Source organism: Acipenser ruthenus, chromosome 54 (assembly GCF_902713425.1).
Source record: "Acipenser ruthenus chromosome 54, fAciRut3.2 maternal haplotype, whole genome shotgun sequence".
Classification (NCBI taxonomy): Eukaryota; Metazoa; Chordata; class Actinopteri; order Acipenseriformes; family Acipenseridae; genus Acipenser; species Acipenser ruthenus.
The window spans coordinates 575,371-599,475 of NC_081242.1; the positions used below are offsets into that span (position 1 = coordinate 575,371).

Here is a 24,105-nt window from a genome sequence, read left to right on the forward strand (position 1 = left end):
GTAGTGGTTAGGGCTCTGGACTCTTGACCGGAGGGTCGTGGGTTCAATCCCAGGTGGGGGACACTGCTGCTGTACCCTTGAGCAAGGTACTTTACCTAGATTGCTCCAGTAAAAACCCAACTGTATAAATGGGGAATTGTATGTAAAAAATAATGTGATATTTTGTAACAATTGTAAGTCGCCCTGGATAAGGGCGTCTGCTAATAAATAAATAATAATAATAATAAATACAATGACTTAACGGGTATCAATTGAATTCTTAAAGGCGAGGGGAAAAGCCGGGGTAACCTACTTAGAATCAGAATCCTTAAATATTAATATATTTTTTTGCCCGCCCTCCGTGTGTTTAAAAGACTATAGACCTCGTTAAATAGATTATTATAGCGTCATTGTTTTTAATTGATTGTTTTCGGAATGTGCGTGTCCTGCGTCTTTGTGTTCTAGAACAATAGAACGCGTATTACCTCCAAGCGCGTTCCAGAAAGGGGCGGGGCCATTCACCCGAACGTTTAGAAGAACGGGGAGGGGGGAGATGATTGGAGAAAAAATCTGTGGGCGGAGCCACACCGCGCTATATAAACGCACCGTGCAGCGAGAGAACAGGTGTCCGAAGCGGCTGGTTTGCGGGAGATTTCAACGCGTCGGTGAGTTTGAAACGAGAAGGCTTCTTCAGATGTCAGCTCCCACGTTTATTATTTATTATTTATTTATTATTTATTTCTTAGCAGACGCCCTTATCCAGGGCGACTTACAATCGTAAGCAAAAACATTTCAAGCGTTACAATGCAAGTAATACAATAAGAGCAAGAAATACAATAACTTTTACGTTGTCTTCGTTTGGTTACGATTGTGTTTAAGTCACGTTTGAGTGCATCTGCCTCTTAACTCATAGATTAGCGCCAGGGAATGTATTGCTCCTTCTGTTAATGCGTTTCCGAGGCACGGCAACTGTGCTAAACAGCGCTACAATGCTTTGAAACAAAGTTGAGAGACTGGCGTGTAATTCTGTAGCTTTACAAACGAGTAAAAGCCGCTAGGTAATCGGTACGCGCTTTAAAAAATATATATACATCTATTTTGAATTGTATTCCCACCCCCCCCTGTAGTTTTAAACACTATATACAACAGAATCGTTCTAAATGATGCGCGTGTGTATTTATATGTATTTAAATGTTTAAATTTTCGATATAGGTATTCCAGCATCGACTGTAACTCGAGTCGCTTCTGTGAACACGTGATATAAACTTCAATAAAGTCAACTAACTTCACTGCAGCGCTTCACTTGAGTCTTTGAACCGAGATGCTTGTATTGAGCACAACGCTAATTAATGCCGTTTTAATTTCTATTCTAGGTTTTTTTTAAAGTCGGAGGGGGTCGTTCGGCTAGTATTTGACGCGCCCCTCGCCTTCTCTCTTTTAAAACGGACGCTATGGTCTTGTGATGTTGGGACCGGCTTGCATCGCCTGTCGCGTCTCATCCTGAGCGATTAAGCGCTCAAAGTGGTGTGCAGTAATTATTATAGTTGTATTGAAACTCGTATCATCGAAAGATGTGTGTGTGGTTTTTTGGGGTACAAACTCGGTTTCATTCTCCCAATAAATAACCTTGTTTTAATAGAACCTCTTAAGCCAATGTAAATATTATGCAACAGTTATCTAAATAGTGTGTATCTATCTATAATTTATTTTTTTTTCTGCGGGGGTGGGTGGGGGCGGAACTGCGTTTCGTTTGCAGGTGCTACAGAAAAGCTCTTGGGACGCATCTTGCCGTTTCCGGAACAAACAAAGCGTTTTTAATTGCAGTGTTAATGTTTAATGAGAGGGGGTGCTTTGTGTTAAGGTTTCGGGTTCACGCTGAGTGGGGGTGGGGGGTGTAGTGACTCGGGTTACCCGCGTTGCGAACGAGTCTCGTTTCCCTCCAGTAGTTTTGAATACAAAAGGAATAGTTAACGATCTTGTTGTTCGCCTTTTTGAAGTTTTAGAACGGCCGATTTCCTATTTTGTGAATTCCGGTCCGAGTCCCACAGGAATAACATCTAAATGTATCTACTGCGCGCCCTCCCGCCTGAGTTTTTTTATTTTGAATTCGCCGCTGTTAATTCATGAGGTTAAGTACCCGGATTAATTCCGTGTTCCTTTTTTGTAACTAATGTTGAACACGTGTGTAAAGCGCGCATTCATGCAGGAATTAACACTTATCGTGTGTGATTTATATATATATATATATATATATATATATATATATATATATATATATATATATATATATATATATATATAAAATAATTCAGAACCACCTTTCATTAATTAGAAATAAAAAAATGAATGAACCAATAGTACAGCACTTCACCAGTCGGGGACATGACATAAATGATGTAAAGTTTGTAGTATTAGAACAGCTCAAATTAGACAATGCGACATCTAGGAGAATAAAAGAAAGTAAATGGATAAATAGACTGAACACGATTATGCCCGCGGGACTCAACAGAAAAGAATTAACTAATTAACTTCAATAAATATATAACATTTAAATAAATAAAGAAAATTCATTCAAAAGTTGTGCATGCTGATGCGCTGGGGAGGCCAAATCTAGACTGATCCTCAGAGCCAGCATTGCATGATATAATAAAAATATATTATTATTATAATTATTATTATTTATTTCTTAGCTGATGCCCTTATCCAGGGCGACTTACAATTGTTACAAGATATCACATTATTTTTACATACAATTACCTATTTATACAGTTGAGTTTTTACTGGAGCAATCTAGGTAAAGTACCTTGCTCAAGGGTACAGCAGCAGTGTCCCCCCACCTGGGATTGAACCCACGACCCTCCGGTCAAGAGTCCAGAGCCCCTAACCACTACTGTGCTGTAGTGTTTATTAGAATTAATACAGATTCGAAGATAGAAGTAAAAATGACGTCACGATATATAGAACACCATGACATCATGTAAGAATGATTCATGGATTTGAATGTAAACAATAACAAGTAGTTGTCAAAAACCTATAAATACCTCCAATGTTTGGATTCAAACACAGGCTCCCTTGAGAAAGATATGTACAACATATCGAAACGTTGGGCAGCTGGCTCTTTGAGCAAAAAAATAAATATATATATATATATATATATATATATATATATATATATTATAATATAAATAAAACCGCATACTAACTTGAATGACGTGTTTTGCGCGCTTTTTCTGGTACCATTGCGTACCTGCCTGTAGTTAAATTAACGCCATTGTAACTCGCCATAACTTACTATGTATACAAGTACTGTGCAAACGCACAGTAATGAGACTAAATTGAAAGTGTTGCCCTCATTGATGCATTCTAACGCGGTTTGTTTGTTCTTAATTTTCAGGTTTTAACCCCTTCTTTTTTTTATACAATTCTCCAAGCCAACCAGTCCCTAACGCCTCCGCTGTCGAATCCTATCCGAGTGAGGAAAGATGGTCTCTTCCGGTCTCCAGCTGCTCGGTATCGGCCTGTCCGTCATCGGCTGGGTCGGGGCGATCGTGACGTGCTCGCTCCCGATGTGGCGCGTCTCGGCGTTCATCGGCAACAACATCGTGGTCGCGCAGACGATCTGGGAGGGTCTGTGGATGAACTGCGTCGTGCAGAGCACCGGGCAGATGCAATGCAAAGTGTACGACTCCATGCTGGCGCTGCCGCAGGATCTGCAAGCCGCCCGGGCGCTGACCGTCATCAGCATCCTGCTAACGCTGGTGGCGTTGCTGGTCGGGGTCGCCGGGGCTAAATGCACCAACTGCGTGGAGGAGGAATCGGTGAAGTCCCGCGTCAGCATCGTCTCCGGGGCGCTGTTTGTGATCGCCGGCTTGCTGTATATGATCCCCGTGTGCTGGTCGGCTAACACGATCATCCGCGACTTCTACAGTCCGCTGGTCAGCGACTCGCAGAAAAGGGAGCTCGGCGCTTCTGTGTATATCGGCTGGAGCTCCGCGGCTCTGCTCATGCTGGGAGGCGGGCTTCTGTGCTGTAGCTGCCCGGTTAAGAACGACCAGCGTTACGGGGCTCGCTACACGGCGGGGCCCTCGTACCCCAGGTCCGACTACCCATCCAAAAATTACGTGTAAACCCATTTTAAAACTGCGATTCGTGGGGGGGGGGGGGGTTGAGGGTGTGGGGGTTTAATTGGTTAAATAAAACTTTTAATAACTTTTTGCTGTATTTGTGTTTGTTTGGCATGAGCTACATTTTGTTTTTCTCTGGTAACTTTTATGTGAGCTTAAGCTGGTTCGCCTTGTTTAAATACAAAACTACAGCACCCCCTGCACCTGTGGACAGGTCACACCCCAAACTAACCCCACTGTGGGGGCTGTTTTACATTTTTAACTCCTTTCTCCCCCCCCCCCCCCCCCCCCCAAACACCTCTAGGAGGCTTTGCTTTATTTTCTATTTTTTTTTTTTTGGGAACTACAGTGTTTCACCACGGGGGGGCAGCATTGTCCTGCTCTGGTTTCTCGTCAACTGATTTCAGGAAAGTCTTTCTGCACTGTAGGAGGCAGTTTCTCTTCTTCTTTACAATGTTTCCCTATGCTTTACCAGACCTCTCTGTGCTTTACAATGCTTCCCTAAGCTTTACCAGACCTCTCTGTGCTTTACAATGCTTCCCTATGCTTTACCACACCTCTCTGTGCTTTACAATGCTTCCCTAAGCTTTACCAGACCTCTCTGTGCTTTACAATGCTTCCCTATGCTTTACCAGACCTCTCTGTGCTTTACAATGCTTCCCTATGCTCTACCAGACCTCTCTGTGCTTTACAATGCTTCCCTATGCTTTACCAGACCTCTCTGTGCTTTACAATGCTTCCCTATGCTTTACCACACCTCTCTGTGCTTTACAATGCTTCCCTAAGCTTTACCAGACCTCTCTGTGCTTTACAATGCTTCCCTATGCTTTACCAGACCTCTCTGTGCTTTACAATGCTTCCCTATGCTCTACCAGACCTCTCTGTGCTTTACAATGCTTCCCTATGCTTTACCAGACCTCTCTGTGCTTTACAATGCTTCCCTATGCTTTACCAGACCTCTCTGTGCTTTACAATGCTTCCCTATGCTTTACCACACCTCTCTGTGCTTTACAATGCTTCCCTATGCTTTACCACACCTCTCTGTGCTTTACAATGCTTCCCTATGCTTTACCAGACCTCTCTGTGCTTTACAATGCTTCCCTATGCTTTACCAGACCTCTCTGTGCTTTACAATGCTTCCCTATGCTTTACCACACCTCTCTGTGCTTTACAATGCTTCCCTATGCTTTACCAGACCTCTCTGTGCTTTACCAGACCTCTCTGTGCTTTACAATGCTTCCCTATGCTTTACCACACCTCTCTGTGCTTTACAATGCTTCCCTATGCTTTACCAGACCTCTCTGTGCTTTACAATGCTTCCCTATGCTTTACCACACCTCTCTGTGCTTTACAATGCTTCCCTATGCTTTACCAGACCTCTCTGTGCTTTACCATCCTTCTCTGTGCTTTACAATGCTTCCCTATGCTTTACCAGACCTCTCTGTGCTTTACAATGCTTCCCTATGCTTTACCAGACCTCTCTGTGCTTTACAATGCTTCCCTATGCTTTACCACACCTCTCTGTGCTTTACAATGCTTCCCTATGCTTTACCACACCTCTCTGTGCTTTACAATGCTTCCCTATGCTTTACCAGACCTCTCTGTGCTTTACAATGCTTCCCTATGCTTTACCAGACCTCTCTGTGCTTTACAATGCTTCCCTATGCTTTACCACACCTCTCTGTGCTTTACAATGCTTCCCTATGCTTTACCAGACCTCTCTGTGCTTTACCAGACCTCTCTGTGCTTTACAATGCTTCCCTATGCTTTACCACACCTCTCTGTGCTTTACAATGCTTCCCTATGCTTTACCAGACCTCTCTGTGCTTTACCAGACCTCTCTGTGCTTTACAATGCTTCCCTATGCTTTACCAGACCTCTCTGTGCTTTACCAGACCTCTCTGTGCTTTACAATGCTTCCCTATGCTTTACCACACCTCTCTGTGCTTTACAATGCTTCCCTATGCTTTACCAGACCTCTCTGTGCTTTACCAGACCTCTCTGTGCTTTACAATGCTTCCCTATGCTTTACCAGACCTCTCTGTGCTTTACCAGACCTCTCTGTGCTTTACAATGCTTCCCTATGCTTTACCACACCTCTCTGTGCTTTACAATGCTTCCCTATGCTTTACCAGACCTCTCTGTGCTTTACAATGCTTCCCTATGCTTTACCACACCACTCTGTGCTTTACAATGCTTTCCTATGCTTTACCACACCTCTCTGTGCTTTACAATGCTTCCCTATGCTTTACCAGACCCCTCTGTGCTTTACAATGCTTCCCTATGCTTTACCAGACCTCTCTGTGCTTTACAATGCTTCCCTATGCTTTACCAGACCTCTCTGTGCTTTACAATGCTTCCCTATGCTGTACCAGACCTCTCTGTGCTTTACAATGCTTCCCTATGCTGTACCAGACCTCTCTGTGCTTTACAATGCTTCCCTATGCTTTACCAGACCTCTCTGTGCTTTACCAGACCTCTCTGTGCTTTACAATGCTTCCCTATGCTTTACCACACCTCTCTGTGCTTTACAATGCTTCCCTATGCTTTACCAGACCTCTCTGTGCTTTACAATGCTTCCCTATGCTTTACCACACCACTCTGTGCTTTACAATGCTTTCCTATGCTTTACCACACCTCTCTGTGCTTTACAATGCTTCCCTATGCTTTACCAGACCCCTCTGTGCTTTACAATGCTTCCCTATGCTTTACCAGACCTCTCTGTGCTTTACAATGCTTCCCTATGCTTTACCAGACCTCTCTGTGCTTTACAATGCTTCCCTATGCTGTACCAGACCTCTCTGTGCTTTACAATGCTTCCCTATGCTGTACCAGACCTCTCTGTGCTTTACAATGCTTCCCTATGCTTTACCAGACCTCTCTGTGCTTTACAATGCTTCCCTATGCTTTACCACACCACTCTGTGCTTTACAATGCTTTCCTATGCTTTACCACACCTCTCTGTGCTTTACAATGCTTCCCTATGCTTTACCACACCTCTCTGTGCTTTACAATGCTTCCCTATGCTTTACCAGACCCCTCTGTGCTTTACAATGCTTCCCTATGCTTTACCAGACCTCTCTGTGCTTTACAATGCTTCCCTATGCTTTACCAGACCTCTCTGTGCTTTACAATGCTTCCCTATGCTTTACCAGACCTCTCTGTGCTTTACCAGACCTCTCTGTGCTTTACAATGCTTCCCTATGCTTTACCACACCTCTCTGTGCTTTACAATGCTTCCCTATGCTTTACCAGACCTCTCTGTGCTTTACCAGACCTCTCTGTGCTTTACAATGCTTCCCTATGCTTTACCAGACCTCTCTGTGCTTTACCAGACCTCTCTGTGCTTTACAATGCTTCCCTATGCTTTACCACACCTCTCTGTGCTTTACAATGCTTCCCTATGCTTTACCAGACCTCTCTGTGCTTTACCAGACCTCTCTGTGCTTTACAATGCTTCCCTATGCTTTACCAGACCTCTCTGTGCTTTACCAGACCTCTCTGTGCTTTACAATGCTTCCCTATGCTTTACCACACCTCTCTGTGCTTTACAATGCTTCCCTATGCTTTACCAGACCTCTCTGTGCTTTACAATGCTTCCCTATGCTTTACCACACCACTCTGTGCTTTACAATGCTTTCCTATGCTTTACCACACCTCTCTGTGCTTTACAATGCTTCCCTATGCTTTACCAGACCCCTCTGTGCTTTACAATGCTTCCCTATGCTTTACCAGACCTCTCTGTGCTTTACAATGCTTCCCTATGCTTTACCAGACCTCTCTGTGCTTTACAATGCTTCCCTATGCTGTACCAGACCTCTCTGTGCTTTACAATGCTTCCCTATGCTGTACCAGACCTCTCTGTGCTTTACAATGCTTCCCTATGCTTTACCAGACCTCTCTGTGCTTTACCAGACCTCTCTGTGCTTTACAATGCTTCCCTATGCTTTACCACACCTCTCTGTGCTTTACAATGCTTCCCTATGCTTTACCAGACCTCTCTGTGCTTTACAATGCTTCCCTATGCTTTACCACACCACTCTGTGCTTTACAATGCTTTCCTATGCTTTACCACACCTCTCTGTGCTTTACAATGCTTCCCTATGCTTTACCAGACCTCTCTGTGCTTTACAATGCTTCCCTATGCTTTACCAGACCTCTCTGTGCTTTACAATGCTTCCCTATGCTTTACCAGACCTCTCTGTGCTTTACAATGCTTCCCTATGCTGTACCAGACCTCTCTGTGCTTTACAATGCTTCCCTATGCTGTACCAGACCTCTCTGTGCTTTACAATGCTTCCCTATGCTTTACCAGACCTCTCTGTGCTTTACAATGCTTCCCTATGCTTTACCACACCACTCTGTGCTTTACAATGCTTTCCTATGCTTTACCACACCTCTCTGTGCTTTACAATGCTTCCCTATGCTTTACCACACCTCTCTGTGCTTTACAATGCTTCCCTATGCTTTACCAGACCCCTCTGTGCTTTACAATGCTTCCCTATGCTTTACCAGACCTCTCTGTGCTTTACAATGCTTCCCTATGCTTTACCAGACCTCTCTGTGCTTTACAATGCTTCCATATGCTTTACCAGACCTCTCTGTGCTTTACAATGCTTCCCTATGCTTTACCAGACCTCTCTGTGCTTTACAATGCTTCCCTATGCTTTACCAGACCTCTCTGTGCTTTACAATGCTTCCCTATGCTTTACCAGATGCTTTTTTTTTTTTTTTAAGCACAGTAGTGCAAGCATAACTATGGATTAAGTAAATCAAGCGGATCCTGGCTGCATTAAATTTAGTTTTTGTTTACTGAAATGCATTTTTTGTTTACGACTGTAAGTCGCCCTGGATAAGGGCGTCTGCTAAGAAATAAATAATAAATAAATTAACAGGTACTCACGGGGAATCTTGGACAAAACCACATCCTGTAGGAAAGTTCAAACAAGTGGTACACACAGCGCAGTTGTGAAGTTAAAATAATAATTGAGATATTAGATAGAAGTGCAAAAACAAAACAAATTCTGATGCACGTGTCTGTTTGTAGAATGTGATCCACGCTGCCCCCAGTGCAACCCGTTCACTTTGCATTAGCTAATATTAGCAAGTGCAAGACACTGTCCCAGTGTTGCATGTGTGAGAATGGGGCTCATTGTACAAGACAGTGGACTGTGTGTGAGAGAGAGGGAGAGATCACAACGATCAATATGTCTATCTGTTATCTCACTGTAAGATCGATCTAGTCATAAAATCATGTACTGTATATAGATATCATCTGTCTTACATTATTATTTATTTCTTAGAAGACGCCCTCATCCAGGGCGACTTACAATTGTTACAAGATATCACATTATTTTTACATACAATTCCCCATTTATACAGTTGGGTTTTTACTGGAGCAATCTAGGTAAAGTACCTTGCTCAAGGGTACAGCAGCAGTGTCCCCCCCACCTGGGATTGAACCCCACGACCCTCCGGTCAAGAGTCCAGAGCCCCTAACCACTACTCCACATTCTATTGATGTAAAAATTCTAGATCTTATGTGATGCAATTGCATATTTATAACAAATAAATAAAATACATGCACAAGAAAATCAACACAATATCTTGTTGCATATCTATAAGCTTTATTTTTTTATTTTATTTTGGTTTCTACAAAAGAATGCGTAGGTTTTCCATGAGACACAACAAGGCAATTGAGACACACTGTCACCTAGATCCATTAGTCCTGTTACCAATCAAACGAAAGGCTTGTGTGTTCAGTACTCAGCCACTGACTCCCTGTGTGTGTGTGTGTGTGTGTGCGTGTGTGTGACCCTGAGCGAGTCACTTCACCTCCTTGTGCTCCGTCCTTCGGATGAGACGTCAAACAAACGAGCTCCTATTGGAAGTGACTCTGCAGCAGCAGTTGTTGATGATGTAGAGTTCACCCCCCTAGTCTCTGTAAGTCACTTTGGATAAAAGCGTCCGCTGAATGACAAATTTTTATTTATTTATTTATTTCTTAGCAGACGCCCTTATCCAGGGCGACTTACAATTGTTACAAGATATCACATTATACATTATTTCACAGTATACAGATATCACATTATTTTTACATACAATTCCCCATTTATACAGCTGGGTTTTTACTGGAGCAATCTAGGTAAAGTACCTTGCTCAAGGGTACAGCAGCAGTGTCCCCCACCTGGGATTGAACCCACAACCCTCCGGTCAAGAGTCCATACCCCTAACCACTACTCCACACTGCTGCCCTATTAATAATAATAATAATAATAATAATAATAATTTTCTCACAAGTTAAACACAGTTAAATAACGTTTGCTGTTTAATTTTATGGCCGTTGGCTGAAGCTGGTCGCGTTTAAAAGGTTAAGACTGTATGGTTTAGAGAAATTGCTATCTCTGGTTTAATACCCGATTTTGCGTGCGTGCGTGCGTGCGTGCGTGCGTGTTTAGTTCACACGTATCCTTTCACTCTCTCCGCGGGCAGCGTCGGTGCGCCCCTGGCCAGGCTACTATCCCGACTCCCGCTGTCGAAATTCGGATTCGAACCCGAGCGGGACCCGCTGACCAGAACCGCGCCCCCGAGAACGAGCAGAGCTGCCGCGCCCCAGCCGAAATAAAGCGCCGGTCCCAGCTCCCGCTTATGCGGGTCCGGTACCGCCGGGTTATAGAAATCTCTGATGATGGAATTGGCAGTCCAGCACACGGGGATGAAGTACACAAACCCGGCCAAGCAGAACAGAGCCCCCGCTACCAAACTGACACTGGATTTCAGCGAGCCTTCCTCCAAGCATTTGGTGCATTTCGCCCCGACGACTCCGACCGTCAGGGCGAGCAGGGCGAGCAGCACCGAGATGACGGCCAGCCCCCGGACGGCTTGCAGATCCCACGGGATCGCCAGCATGGAGTCGTACACTTTGCACTGGATCTGCCCGGCGCTCTGCACGACGCAGTTCATCCACAGACCCTCCCAGATCGTCTGCGTGATGACGAGGCTGTTGCCGATGAAGGCGGTGACGCGCCACATCGGGAGCGCGCACGTTAGGATCTCCCCCACCCAGCCAATCACGCAGAGAGTCAGGCCGAGGAGCTGCAGAGCCGTGGTTGCCATCGTTACAGTTTATTATTAGTTTATAATTATTTTGTTATCCTTGTTTTATTAGTAGTTTGTAGTGTTTTTTCTTATATTATTATTATTATTATTATTATTATTATTATTATTATTATTATTATTATTATTATATTGTATTTTATAATCTTATTATTATTATTATTATTATTATTATTATTATTATTATTATTATTATTATTAATATTATTGTTATTTTATATTGTATTTTATAATCTTATTATTATTATTATTATTATTATTATTATTATTATTATTATTATTATTAATATTATTATTATTTTATATTATCTTTTCATGTTATGTTTTGAAGAGGCTAATTAATTGATAATCTTAATCGTAAACAACAAAGTCCCATAATTCTATCTAAAAAAAAAAATATATATATATATATATATATATATATATATATATGTGTGTGTATTAATTTAAAAAAGTGTTTAATAAAAACTGACGAAAGCAAAAAATAATCTAAGAAATACTAAAAAAAAACATAATAACACATTCAAAATGCATATTCTGTGTCAATATAATGAAACGTGGATGTCTTTTAAAAGGGCTGTGTCGCTAAATGTCCAGAATTGTCCTTCCTTTTTCAGCTTTTTACAAATAAATACAAAATATTAATATGCAAACCGCTGAACACAACAAGGAAACAGTTTGAAAGCAATGCTGTCGTTTCTATCGGAATATTGAAAGCGTGTCTTGGAAGCGGGGATTCAAAATCCTTGGAACGTAAAATAGTCCCCGAAATATTTCCCTTCTTTCGATTGTCCGGTCTTGGGTTGAGTTGAGTTGACCGGAGAATCGATAAAAAAAAAAAAAAACAGGAAACTTTGAATAGAAAGTTCGTGAAAGTTTTCTGTTGTTGTGAAGATTCTGGGGGGGGGGAAAACGAGAGACGCTTTTAGAAAAAAAATACTATAAAATAATGTATATAATTAGGTGTAAACAATGCCTCAGACAGCCCGACTACGTTTCAATATATCATTGAACTGGACTGTGTATATGGCTATTGAAACTCAGAGGGGCTGTCTGAATCATTGCTGGAGCCACAGTCCAGTATAATATATAAAACTATGGCTATTGAAACTCAGGGGGGCTGTCTGAATCATTGCTGGAGCCACAGTCCAGTATAATATATAAAACTATGGCTATTGAAACTCAGAGGGGCTGTCTGAATCATTGCTGGAGCCACAGTCCAGTATAATATATAAAACTATGGCTATTGAAACTCAGGGGGACTGTCTGAATCATTGCTGGAGCCACAGTCCAGTATAATATATAAAACTATGGCTATTGAAACTCAGGGGGACTGTCTGAATCATTGCTGGAGCCACAGTCCAGTATAATATATAAAACTATGGCTATTGAAACTCAGGGGGGACTGTCTGAATCATTTCTGGAGCCACAGTCCAGTATAATATATAAAACTATGGCTACTGAAACTCAGGGGGGGGCTGTCTGAATCATTGCTGGAGCCACAGTCCAGTATAATATATAAAACTATGGCTATTGAAACTCAGAGGGGACTGTCTGAATCAATGCTGGAGCCACAGTTCAGTATAATATATAAAACTATTGCTATTGAAACTCAGAGGGGACTGTTTGAATCATTGCTGGAGCCACAGTCCAGTATAATATATAAAACTATGACTATTGAAACTCAGGGGGACTGTCTGAATCATTGCTGGAGCCACAGTCCAGTATAATATATAAAACTATGGCTATAGAAACTCAGGGGGGGCTGTCATAATAATAATAATAATAATAATAATAATAATAATAATAATAATAATAATAATAATAATAATAATTGAAAACAAATACCTCTTGACTGCTTCCCAAACAGAATTCCCTTCAAGATTTTCAAAGATGAGACGGCTTCTGATTCCGGTGTCAGGCCGGGAGAGGCGGTGCGGTCTCCGGTAATCGGACACACCTGGTCGGGCGACAGATAAGAGAAGCCTCGGGCTGCGGTCAAGCGTTAGCTGCGCGGGTAGCGAGTCTCTGTCGGTGGAGAGAAGGCGGTGTGGAGCCGGGGGGGGGGGGGGGGGGGGGTGTTTTTGGCAGCGTTGGGGGTGCTACTCAGTGCAAGGCTTTCCCATCACTAAAGAAACACAATGGCTTTTATTTATTCAAACATTAGGGCATTGCACGGAGAGGAGGCGTGAGTTATCATACCACAATCGCTCTTCAGTTACGCATTTGTTTCCAATTCGCGTTTGATCGTTTTGATTTTACTCTAGTTTTTAACCGTTTTTGAGGACTCCCGCCCCCGTTTGATTTGGTAGGAGGGGAGGGGGGGTTCAGTATGTTTGTGTATTTGCGTCTGTGATGAATATTGCTGAGGTTGTTGCGAATAAACTGCGTGAACTCGCGTTCTTGCGGGGAGTTGTTTGTGTTCCTTTTAGTGTAACTGCAGGTTAGAATTGTATTTTCTTTCGTTTACATGTTTCTGGGTAAAACATAAGACCATAAGAAAGTTTCCAAACGAGAGGAGGCCCCATTCGGCCCATCTTGCTTGTTTGGTTGTTAGTAGCTTATTGATCCCAGAATCTCATCAAGCAGCTTCTTGAAGGATCCCAGGGTGTCAGCTTCAACAACATTACTGGGGAGTTGGTTCCAGACCCTCACAATTCTCTGTGTAAAAAAGTGCCTCCTATTTTCTGTTCTGAATGCCCCTTTATCTAATTTGTGACCCCTGGTCCTTGTTTCTTTTTTCAGGTCCCCTGGGTCGACATTGTCTATACCTTTTAGGATTTTGAATGCTTGAATCAGATCACCACATAGTCTTCTTTGTTCAAGACTGAATAGATTCAATTATTTCAGCCTGTCTGCATACGACATGCCTTTTAAACCCGGGATAATTCTGGTCGCTCTTCTTTGCACTCTTTCTAGAGCAGCAATATCCTTTTTTGTAACGAGGTGACCAGAACTGAACACAATATTCTAGATGAGGTCTTACTAATGCATTGTAAAGTTTTAACATTACTTCCCTTGATTTAAATTCAACACTTCTCACAATATATCCAAGCATCTTGTTGGCCTTTTGTATAGCTATAACATATGCAACGTGCCGGTCTATTTATTATGATATCGATTACTATAAGTCTGACTGTTTCATTTCAAAGCAGAGGCGACTCCTCTATTCATGTAAATACAGTCGCGCTGCAAAACGGGTTTGTAATAAACCACGTCCAGCAGAAAATAACTTTATTTATCAATTGTAGTTTTAATAAAAACGAGTCGCTTAGTAACATGTTGGGATCTTGTCTATAATTTCTGCTTTTAAATGAAAAATTAGTGCTTGGCTGATTTTAAAAGCCTATACGGTGCTATATATTAATACATATTTGTCTTACCCTTAAATTGTCACTTCTTATCTTGTATTCTGGTAGTATTATTATTTGCACTACTGTAATGTTTAAATATGAAGCTTGCATTATTATTTAGCAGACGCCTTTATCTAAGGCGACTTACAGAGACTAGGGTGTGTGAACTATGCATCAGCTGCAGAGTCACTTACAACTACGTCTCACCCGAAAGACGGAGCACAAGGAGGTTAAGTGACTTGCTCAGGGTCACACAATGAGTCAGTGGCTGAGGTGGGATTTGAACCGGGGACCTCCTGGTTACAAGCCCTTTTCTTTAACCACTGGACCACACTGCAGCCCCGAGCCCTAACCACTGAGCTACCCTCACCCACTGCCTTCCACACTGCAGCCCAAAACAGGAGAAGGATTTCACTAAGGCAGTATTAGACCACAGGGATGGGAATCAGACTCCCGTTGCACAGCAGTGTGATCCAGTCCTGGTTTTACAAGGAGTTTAATAGTAAGCCACACCTGAGCTTGTTAGCTAGACACACTGTGTGAAATGACTTTGCATTAAACACTTACAGTATTGAACTTATTATTATTATTATTATTATTATTATTATTATTATTATTATTATTATTATTATTATTATTATTAACTAGATGGTATCTTTACAAGTTGTGGGGCTTGCTTTAGGGAAAGTGGTCAAAATTTCAGTTGTTTATACAAAGTTAGAGAAAATTTAGTTGATGCGGCTACTAAAACAGCTGTACCTCTTGATTGGTAAAAGTTATTTCTGTTTTGATTTCAGATTTGAATAGCGGAGAAGTAGAGGAAGATTCCATATGCTCTAACTTTTTGTCTTACTTGTTGGGAAAGTGGTCAAAGTACCTGATTTGTGTCAAAAGTCACATCGTTTACAGGAAATAGAATGATGGAAGTCTGGGAGTTTTTAAACAATGGGGAGCTTTAGAATGTTGAAAAAAGTCCCATTAAAGTGAATGAAGATGGACCAAAAAAGGACAAAAAGCTTAATAGTTTAAAAAGCATAATAGATATCAAAAAGTTGTATACAAGCAGACAATTCCAGACCGGTCTACACGTTTTAAAGTTTGAACGGCGTTTCTAGCTTAAACTGTGTAAGAGGAGTAGCGTGCCAAAGAATAATAATAATAATAATAATAATAATAATAATAATAATAATAATAATAATAATAATAATAATAATAATGTGATACATGGAATAAGTGGTCCTATAATCAATTTCCACAATCTCGGATATGCATTCATCTGTATTTGTGTTGATTATTTTAGTGTTATTGATAAAACTCCTGTCTTGGTCAGTTTAGCACAGATTTTGTTTTTGCATGGTCCTTTTGAAGTGATAAAACTGAAATGCGTAGTTTTACAATATATATATTTTAGGGACTGTTTAATTTGTCCCCTGTTTAATATCTATATTGTCTGCATTTCCCTGTCGGTCTATCAGTCTGCAGATTGCCTATATAAAGCAGTGTGTGTGTGTGTGTGTGTGTGTGTTTAAATGGCCACAAGACGGCAGCAGTGAGTTGGTTAAACGCAAAATCTCAATACAGGACCAGAGTGTGGAAATGTACAGCTACACTGTCGCCATCTAGTGGTCGTTGTTAAAATAAGCACGCACACAAAATTAAGAAATCGTTGTTGTTTTTTTATTATTATTATTTAATTTTTTACAAGCAGGATGGTGAAGGAACAGACTTCGGGAGAGAAGGGAACGAGAGAAAGAAAGACTTCCGTCGTGTAATCCCTTGATTCCCTTCCGCTCTCCCTCCTCCCTCCCTCCCTCCTTCCCTCGCTCCAAAAACCTGCCATCGCTTTAAGGAAGCTCGATTAACTTTCAACTACCAATCCTCCCGTCTTTCTCCTCTCCCTTTTTCTCTTTCTTTCTCTCTCTCTCTCTATCCGACGTTAGCGAGACTTTTCTTCAACGGAGAGAAGAGAGAGAGAGAGAGCGAGTGAGAGATTAGTTAAGACATTCGGTGTTTTGTATTCACTAAACACCATTTTCAAATTAAGACAAGTGAATATATATATATTTGGTTTAAAGATGGCACCGCGAGAGAGGGAGAGATCGGGAAAGAAGGGAGAGAGTGTGTGAGAGAGGGAGGGAGAGAGGGAGGGTGTCCGGAGAGAGAGGGATTGTGGGTAGGGAGGCGTTGAGTATTTTCTCTATTCCTCCTTTTCCTCTCCGTGTGTGATGACGTAGCACACGTTTTTGTAATCCACGTTGCCGGCCACATCGGGTGGGAAAGCGGTGAAAAAGTTTTTGATCTGGGGGGAGAGGGAGAGGGGAGGTTAAATTAGTATGTTATAACTTTCCTTCTTTGAAAATAGTTCTATACATAATACAGCTCTGGGTGAAAATTTAGCATCTTCTAGAATTTTAAGATTGAGACATAATTATTAATAATAATAATAATAATAATAATAATAATAATAATAATAATAATAATAATAATAATAATAATAATAATATAATCTCACCTCTTCAGGAGTGAATCTATCGCATTGTGTTGTCAGCATCTCTTGAAGGCTGTAAAAAAAAATAGGATTGTACGATGAAATATAAAAATAAAATCTGATTGAAATTGATAGACATCTCAGCGTGGCGTATTTTGAAGTGTTTAAAATGCCTCGTGGGATCGCTACAGGACTGTGGGATCACCGTTCAGGGGGGATGTGGGGTTATCGTGGTCCGAGACGGTGCACAGTTCACCCCTTAGTCTTTGCAGCGCTTTCATAATGATACTTACAAATCCTTCTTGATGGTTCCGGTGGCTTCTGGGTCCAAAACTTTGAATGCAGCCATGATGGCGTCCTCTGGATCAGCACCTGAGAGAGAAAGAGAGAGAGGGAGAGAAAGAGATAGCGGAGAAAACGAGAGAGAGAGGAGAGAGAGAGGGGGGGAGAGAGAGCGAGGGAGAGAGAGAGGGAGAGAGAGGAGAGAGAGAGCAGAGAGAGCGAGACAGGGAGAGAGAGGCGAGAGAGAGAGAGAGCGGGGGGAGAGAGGGAGAGAGAAGGGGGAGAGAGAGAGAGAGAGAGAGAGAGAGAGAGAGAGCAGAGAGAGCGAGACAGCGAGAGAGAGGCGAGAGAGAGGAGAGGGAGAGAGAGAGAGGAGAGAGAGAGGGGGGAGAGAGAGAGAGCAGAGAGAGCGAGACATCGAGAGAGAGGCGAGAGAGAGAGAGGGAGGGAGAGAGAAGAGAGTGAGGGAGGGAGAGAGAGCGAGGGAGAGAGAGAGAGAAAGGGGGAGAGAGGGGGGAGAGAGGAGAGAGAGAGAGCAGAGAGAGGGAGAGAGAGGAGAGAGAGAGAGGGAGTCACAGAGAGAGAGAGAGAGAGACAGAGAGAGAGAGAGGGAATTATCACAGACCGATCATACAGGACGCTACAGTCTCTTCCAGTTCTATCAGCCTGTACTGTCTGTGTATATTACACTGAAATGTTCCTATACATTGTACATTGTGCTAAAGATGCGTGTGCCTTGTATATAGGACTGGAAGTCGCCTATACATTGAACTGTATCTTGGAACTCTGGAAGTTGCCTGTATTGTGTGTATATCAGACTAGGAGTGGTCAGTACTGTGTGTATTGTAGTGGTGAGCGGTCTGTACTGTGTGTATTGAACATAAGAACATAAGAAAGTTTCCAAACGAGAGGAGGCCCCCATTCAGCCCATCTTGCTCGTTTGGTTGTTAGTAGCTTATTGATCCCAGAATCTCATCAAGCAGCTTCTCGAAGGATCCCAGGGTGTCAGCTTCAACAACATTACTGGGGAGTTGGTTCCAGACCCTCACGATTCTCTGTGTAAAAAAGTGCCTCCTGTTTTCTATATTGGGCTGGGAGTGGTCTGTATAAGGTCTATTGTGTGCAGTGACTCACCCTTGAGCTTCTCTCCAAACATGGTGAGGAAGACGGTGAAGTTGATGGGGCCGCTGGCTTCCTTTACCATGGCCTCCAGCTCCTCATTCTTCACATTCATGCTGCCTGCAGAGAGAGGGGGGGGAGAGAGGAAGAGGGGAGAGAGAGGAAGAGGGGAGAGTGTTATTGAAACTAAACTGAGTCAAGCAGACCAGTGTTTGGGCTCTAGTGCCTTCATCAGTGTTACTGAAACTAAACTGAGTCAAGCAGACCAGCGTTTGGGCTCTAGTGCCTTCATCAGCGTTATTGAAACTAAACTGAGTCATGTAGACCAGCGTTTGGGCTCTAGTGCCTTCATCAGCGTTATTGAAACTAAACTGAGTCAAGCAGACCAGCGTTTGGGCTCTAGTGCCTTCATCAGCGTTACTGAAACTAAACTGAGTCAAGCAGACCAGCGTTTGGGCTCTAGTGCCTTCATCAGTGTGATTGAAACTAAACTGAGTCAAGCAGACCAGCGTTTGGGCTCTAGTGCCTTCATCAGTGTAATGTGTGTGTGTGAGAGAGAGAGAGAGAGAGATCATTCGTTTCTCCTTACCCATAGCGGCCAGGGTGTCTCTGAGATCGTCCTTGCTGATGATACCGTCTCTGTTCTGGTCGATCACGGTGAAGGCCTGTGATACAAAGAGAGAGACCCCATTACAGAAAACAAACTGTCCGAAACAATCCGGCCTTTGTCACTCGCACATCACTAGGCAGGGTTTCTTAACTGTTGCCGGCGAATTAAAGCCCGTGAGCCGCATCTTTAAACTGACGGCAGCTGTCTGGTCTTTAAGACGGCAAAGCCTCCTAAAATACTCGAACTTGAAATGTAAAACGCCCCTGGCTGGCTGGTCCGTCTCACGTTATGCTGAGTTTGAGGAGAGAGAGAAAGAGAGAGTTCTTCATAGAACGAGAGAACGAGAGAACGAGAGTGCGCGTTCTAGAATTACACATTCTGGAATGTCGTGTAAGACAGCTGGGAGCGATTAATTCCGTCTTCTGAATCCTAGGAAGTCTCCATGTAAGTACACGGGGAAAAGAGACCCCCGCATCGGCCAGGAAAAAAAAAAAACATTATATTATATTTAGATATGTGTACATGGTTTATCTATAGCTGTGGCCACAAGCTTTGCATCGCCAAGAATTTTAGGATTGAGATTTAAAAAACAAACAAACAAGCAAAAACATGTCATTAAATTTTAATTTTTTTATTTGTTTTTATTTAATATCGTGTAATCAAAGAGAAACTACAAAATGACATCGCAAAAAAAAAAAAAAAACTCTATATAGAGGGTGATGATGCCCAGTTTCACAGCCCCCCAGTTTTATTTTGAGTATTCGTTACCTCTTTGTACTCCTGAATCTGGCTCTGCTCAAACATTGAGAACACGTTGGAGGAACCGCCGCCCTCGGCCGCCTGCCTCCTCTTAGCCTTCTTGGGTGCCTGGAGAGGGAGAGAGGGAAACGGGGGGAGAAATTAACGTCATCCCGGCTACAGGACACTGAGCGCCATTCTGGTATAGGTCAGCCGGACCCAGGCATACAGTTTCACAACAGCTGTCCGACAATGTATCTGTCTTTAATTTTGTACATTTTTTTCAGTTACTTCTATCTATCTAGATATCTATCTGTGTTTATTTAAATTTCTTCTGAAGTATATAGTGTTATAATGCTTAAATTCCGTTATTATTATTATTAATTTATTTATTTCTTAGCAGACGTCCTTATCCAGGGCGACTTACAATTGTTACAAGATATCACATTATACATTATTTCACATTATACAGATATCACATTATTTTTACATACAATTACCCATTTATACAGTTGGGTTTTTACTGGAGTAATCTAGGTAAAGTACCTTGCTCAAGGGTACAGCAGCAGTGTCCCCCCCCCACCTGGGATTGACCCCACGACCCTCCGGTCAAGAGTCCAGAGTCCCTAACCACTACTCCACACTGCTACCCACACTCACTCCCTCCCTCCCTCCCTCCCTACCTCCCTCCCTCCCTCCCTCCCTCCCTACCTACCTACCTACCTACCTACCTACCTACCTACCTACCTACCTAAATCTCTTCTGAAATAGATAGTGCTATAAGGCTTAAATTCCATTAGAGGGGTTCTGGTCGGGAAATATAAAGACGAGAGCGGATTGAATTTTAACACGTATTTTTTGAGTCTGATGTTTATCAACAAATTCTAACATATTTGTATTTAAACGGCAAGTATAAAAAAAATACAAATTTGACGTGTTAGATATGAATTACTTTCTCCTCTGTTCTGTGCTGGTAAAATGTATTTATCTGAAGGAGATGCTTGCAAAAATTAATAATAATAATAATAATAATAATAATAATAATAATAAGCTCTCTCCTGATTTATGAATTAATAAGAACTTTCCAATATAATTTAAGAATTAATTTAAAAATGAAAATTGAAATTCCATTTACAATCAATTCCAAGCAGAATTTAAAAACAAATCTGTCCCACTATATAGATTAATTAATTCTCTCTCTGTCTCTGTCTCTCTGTCTCTCTCGCTCTCGTTCTCGCTCTCACTGTCTCTATTTCTCTCTCTTTCTCTCTCTCGCTCTCTGTCTCTCTTGCTCTCTCTCTCTCTCGCTCTCTCTCTCCCCTCTCTGTCTCTCTCTCTCTCCCCCTCTCTCTCTCTCTCCCTCTCTCTCTCTCTCCCTCTCTCTCTCTCTCGCTGTCTGTCTCTTTCTCGCTCTCTGTCTCTCTCGCTCTCTGTCTCTCTCCCCCTCTCTTTCTCTTTCTCTCTCTCCCTCTCCCTCTCTCGCTCTCTGTCTCTCTTGCTCTCTGTCTCTCTCTCTCTCCCCCTCTCTCTGTCTCTCCCTCTCTCTCTCTCTCTCCCTCTCTCTCTCTCTCTCTCTCTCTCTCTCGCTGTCTGTCTCTTTCTCGCTCTCTGTCTCTCTCCCCCTCTATCTCTCTTTCTCTCTCTCCCTCTCTCTCTCCCTCTCTCTCTCTCTCTCTCTCGCTCTCTTTCTCTCTCTCCCTCTCTCTCTCTTGCTCTCTGTCTCCCTTGCTCTTTCTCTCTCTCTCTCTCCCTCTCTTCTCTGTATATAGTTTTTAAAACAAAATTAATAAAATCATTTTCTAACAGCAGCATTAAACAATTCAGAATTCTTTCCCTGCGTCTAAAATATCTTTTCCAACAGCAGAACTAAAATTAAAAAAAGAAAAAAAAAATCACTTCCCATCGCAGAATTAAAACGACAACAAATTCAGAATTTCTTTTGCGCCGCGTCGAAAATACACTCAAATTTTTTTGCTTCCAAATTAAATAACAATACAATTCTGAAGTCTTTTACAAAAGTCCAGTAGCTGCCTCCACTGTCCCCTATCCCCTATTCCGTCCTCACTCACCATTTCTCCCTGGGTCTGGAACTGCTTGTAGGAAATAGAGAGAAGCTGGGAGGCTGAGACTGACTGAGATGATCTGCCCAGACTCTCTGTCTTTATATAACCCCAGACCCTGAGAAGCTAAGTATAGAACAACACAAGTTTGGCTTCCCCTAGGAGAGAGAGAGAGAGGAGGAGGAGGAGGAGGAGAAGGAGGAGGGCGGGGCAAGGAGGAGTTCTCAATTTCTTCAGGAATAGTTCCCGACTGTAGCGCAGCGAGCCGCTAGCGTTTCAGGCGACTCCATTCGTGGACTAATAAGGAGAAGGAAGAGTCACCCTCCCTCTCTCTCTCTCTCTCCCTCTTTCCTTTCCTCCTTCTGTCCATTTCATTCACCCTCCCTTCGACAGCCCTTGTAGATATGGACAGGATGCCACACGCAGTTGGATATCTGCCTATCTAGCGATCTGTGAATCTGTGTATCTCTCTGTGTCTATCTATCAATGCAGCAATCTACCAGGGGCCAGTGATCATGTTAATAAAGCTAATAAGAGGTGAGAGAATGGATTTTAAAGATGGTCAGCGCTCCTTTAAAGGGAGGGGCCAGTGATCCTGTTAATAAAGCTAATAAGAGGTGAGAGAATGGATTTTAAAGATGGTCAGCGCTCCTTTAAAGGGAGGGCCCGATGATCATGTTAATAAAGCTAATAAGAGGTGAGAGAATGGATTTTAAAGATGGTCAGCGCTCCTTTAAAGGGAGGGCCCGGTGATCATGTTAATAAAGCTAATAAGAGGTGAGAGAATGGATTTTAAAGATGGTCAGCTCTCCTTTAAAGGGAGGGGCCAGACAGGCACTCAAAAGACAAGCTACCTGAATCTTCTCCTGACAACAGAGCATCTCTCTCCAGAACATGATTTCTGTTTGCAATTACAGCTCTGGCCAAAAGTTTTGCATCACCTAGAATTTTAGGATTGAGACAGAATAATAATAATAATAATAAATCTATATGAACATCATTTAGATCTTTTTATTTAACATCATGTAATCAAAGATATTACAAAATGATATCGCGAAAAAGCCATAATAGCAGTCCAGTGAGTATTTCATGTTAGATTTCAAAATGTCACATTTTTCCAGTCAGCTTTTTTCAATGTTCAGTATCTGGAAAACTACAAAGTGGTGTGGAATTCAATATGTTAACAAGGGAACATTATTCAGCAGCTTTCATTGGACTCTATGAAGCTGAGGGAGTTCATTCTATATAGAGGGTGTGGAATTCAATATGTTAACAAGGGAACATTATTCAGCAGCTTTCATTGGACTCTATGAAGCTGAGGGAGTTCATTCTATATAGAGGGGGTGCAATTCAATATGTTAACAAGGGAACATTATTCAGCAGCTTTCATTGGACTCTATGAAGCTGAGGGAGTTCATTCTATATAGAGGGTGTGCAATTCAATATGTTAACAAGGGAACATTATTCAGCAGCTTTCATTGGACTCTATGAAGCTGAGGGAGTTCATTCTATATAGAGGGTGTGCAATTCAATATGTTAACAAGGGAACATTATTCAGCAGCTTTCATTGGACTCTATGAAGCTGAGGGAGTTCATTCTATATAGAGGGGGTGGAATTCAATATGTTAACAAGGGAACATTATTCAGCAGCTTTCATTGGACTCTATGAAGCTGAGGGAGTTCATTCTATATAGAGGGGGTGGAATTCAATATGTTAACAAGGGAACATTATTCAGCAGCTTTCATTGGACTCTATGAAGCTGAGGGAGTTCATTCTATATAGAGGGTGTGCAATTCAATATGTTAACAAGGGAACATTATTCAGCAGCTTTCATTGGACTCTATGAAGCTGAGGGAGTTCATTCTATATAGAGGGTGTGGAATTCAATATGTTAACAAGGGAACATTATTCAGCAGCTTTGTTGTGTCCAGTGATAAATGTTTAAGCTATATGCAGTGTATCTATCTATCTATCTACCTATCTGTATATCTATCTATCTATCTATCTATCTATCTATCTATCTATCTATCTATCTATCTATCTAAAATAAACTGAAAATGACTAACACAACAGTTGGTATGTGATTTGCAGAGATCAAATTAGTTTCCTTACAGAAACATAAAGTGCATCAAAAGAAGTCACAGGAAGTTCGTATTCGCAAACCTCGCGATATCAGCTTGAAAACGTGGAAGCTGTCGAGGCTCGCAGTGCTGACGGTTCGAGTTTCTCTTCTCT

General features: G+C 42.1%; 3 protein-coding genes across 4 annotated transcripts; 1 reads left to right on the forward strand and 2 right to left on the reverse strand.

Moving 5' to 3' along the window:
- The first annotated feature begins 560 nt into the window (after positions 1-560).
- LOC117398316 (claudin-4-like) lies at positions 561-4,365 on the forward strand. 2 transcript variants are annotated; one of them, XM_033997309.3, is made up of 2 exons: positions 561-644; positions 3,374-4,365. In XM_033997309.3, the coding sequence occupies exon 2, from the start codon at positions 3,462-3,464 to the stop codon at positions 4,104-4,106; it is 645 nt and encodes a 214-aa protein (XP_033853200.3). In that variant the 5' UTR covers positions 561-644; positions 3,374-3,461; the 3' UTR covers positions 4,107-4,365. The 2 variants fall into 2 exon arrangements, with proteins under 2 accessions (XP_033853200.3, XP_033853201.3); XM_033997310.3 differs by having other exon boundaries at positions 580-644; positions 3,411-4,365.
- A 5,328-nt stretch (positions 4,366-9,693) lies between these two features.
- On the reverse strand, positions 9,694-11,308 carry LOC117398315 (claudin-4-like). The gene has a single exon (XM_033997308.3). The coding sequence runs from the start codon at positions 11,217-11,219 to the stop codon at positions 10,563-10,565; it is 657 nt and encodes a 218-aa protein (XP_033853199.3). The 5' UTR covers positions 11,220-11,308; the 3' UTR covers positions 9,694-10,562.
- A 4,919-nt stretch (positions 11,309-16,227) lies between these two features.
- On the reverse strand, positions 16,228-22,010 carry LOC117398320 (myosin regulatory light chain 2, skeletal muscle). Its single transcript, XM_033997314.3, has 7 exons — positions 21,879-22,010; positions 19,840-19,938; positions 19,051-19,126; positions 18,477-18,581; positions 17,354-17,432; positions 17,085-17,133; positions 16,228-16,871 (listed from the first exon to the last, which is right to left on the reverse strand). The coding sequence occupies exons 1-7, from the start codon at positions 21,879-21,881 to the stop codon at positions 16,770-16,772; spliced, it is 513 nt and encodes a 170-aa protein (XP_033853205.1). The 5' UTR covers positions 21,882-22,010; the 3' UTR covers positions 16,228-16,769.
- Positions 22,011-24,105: the final 2,095 nt, after the last annotated feature.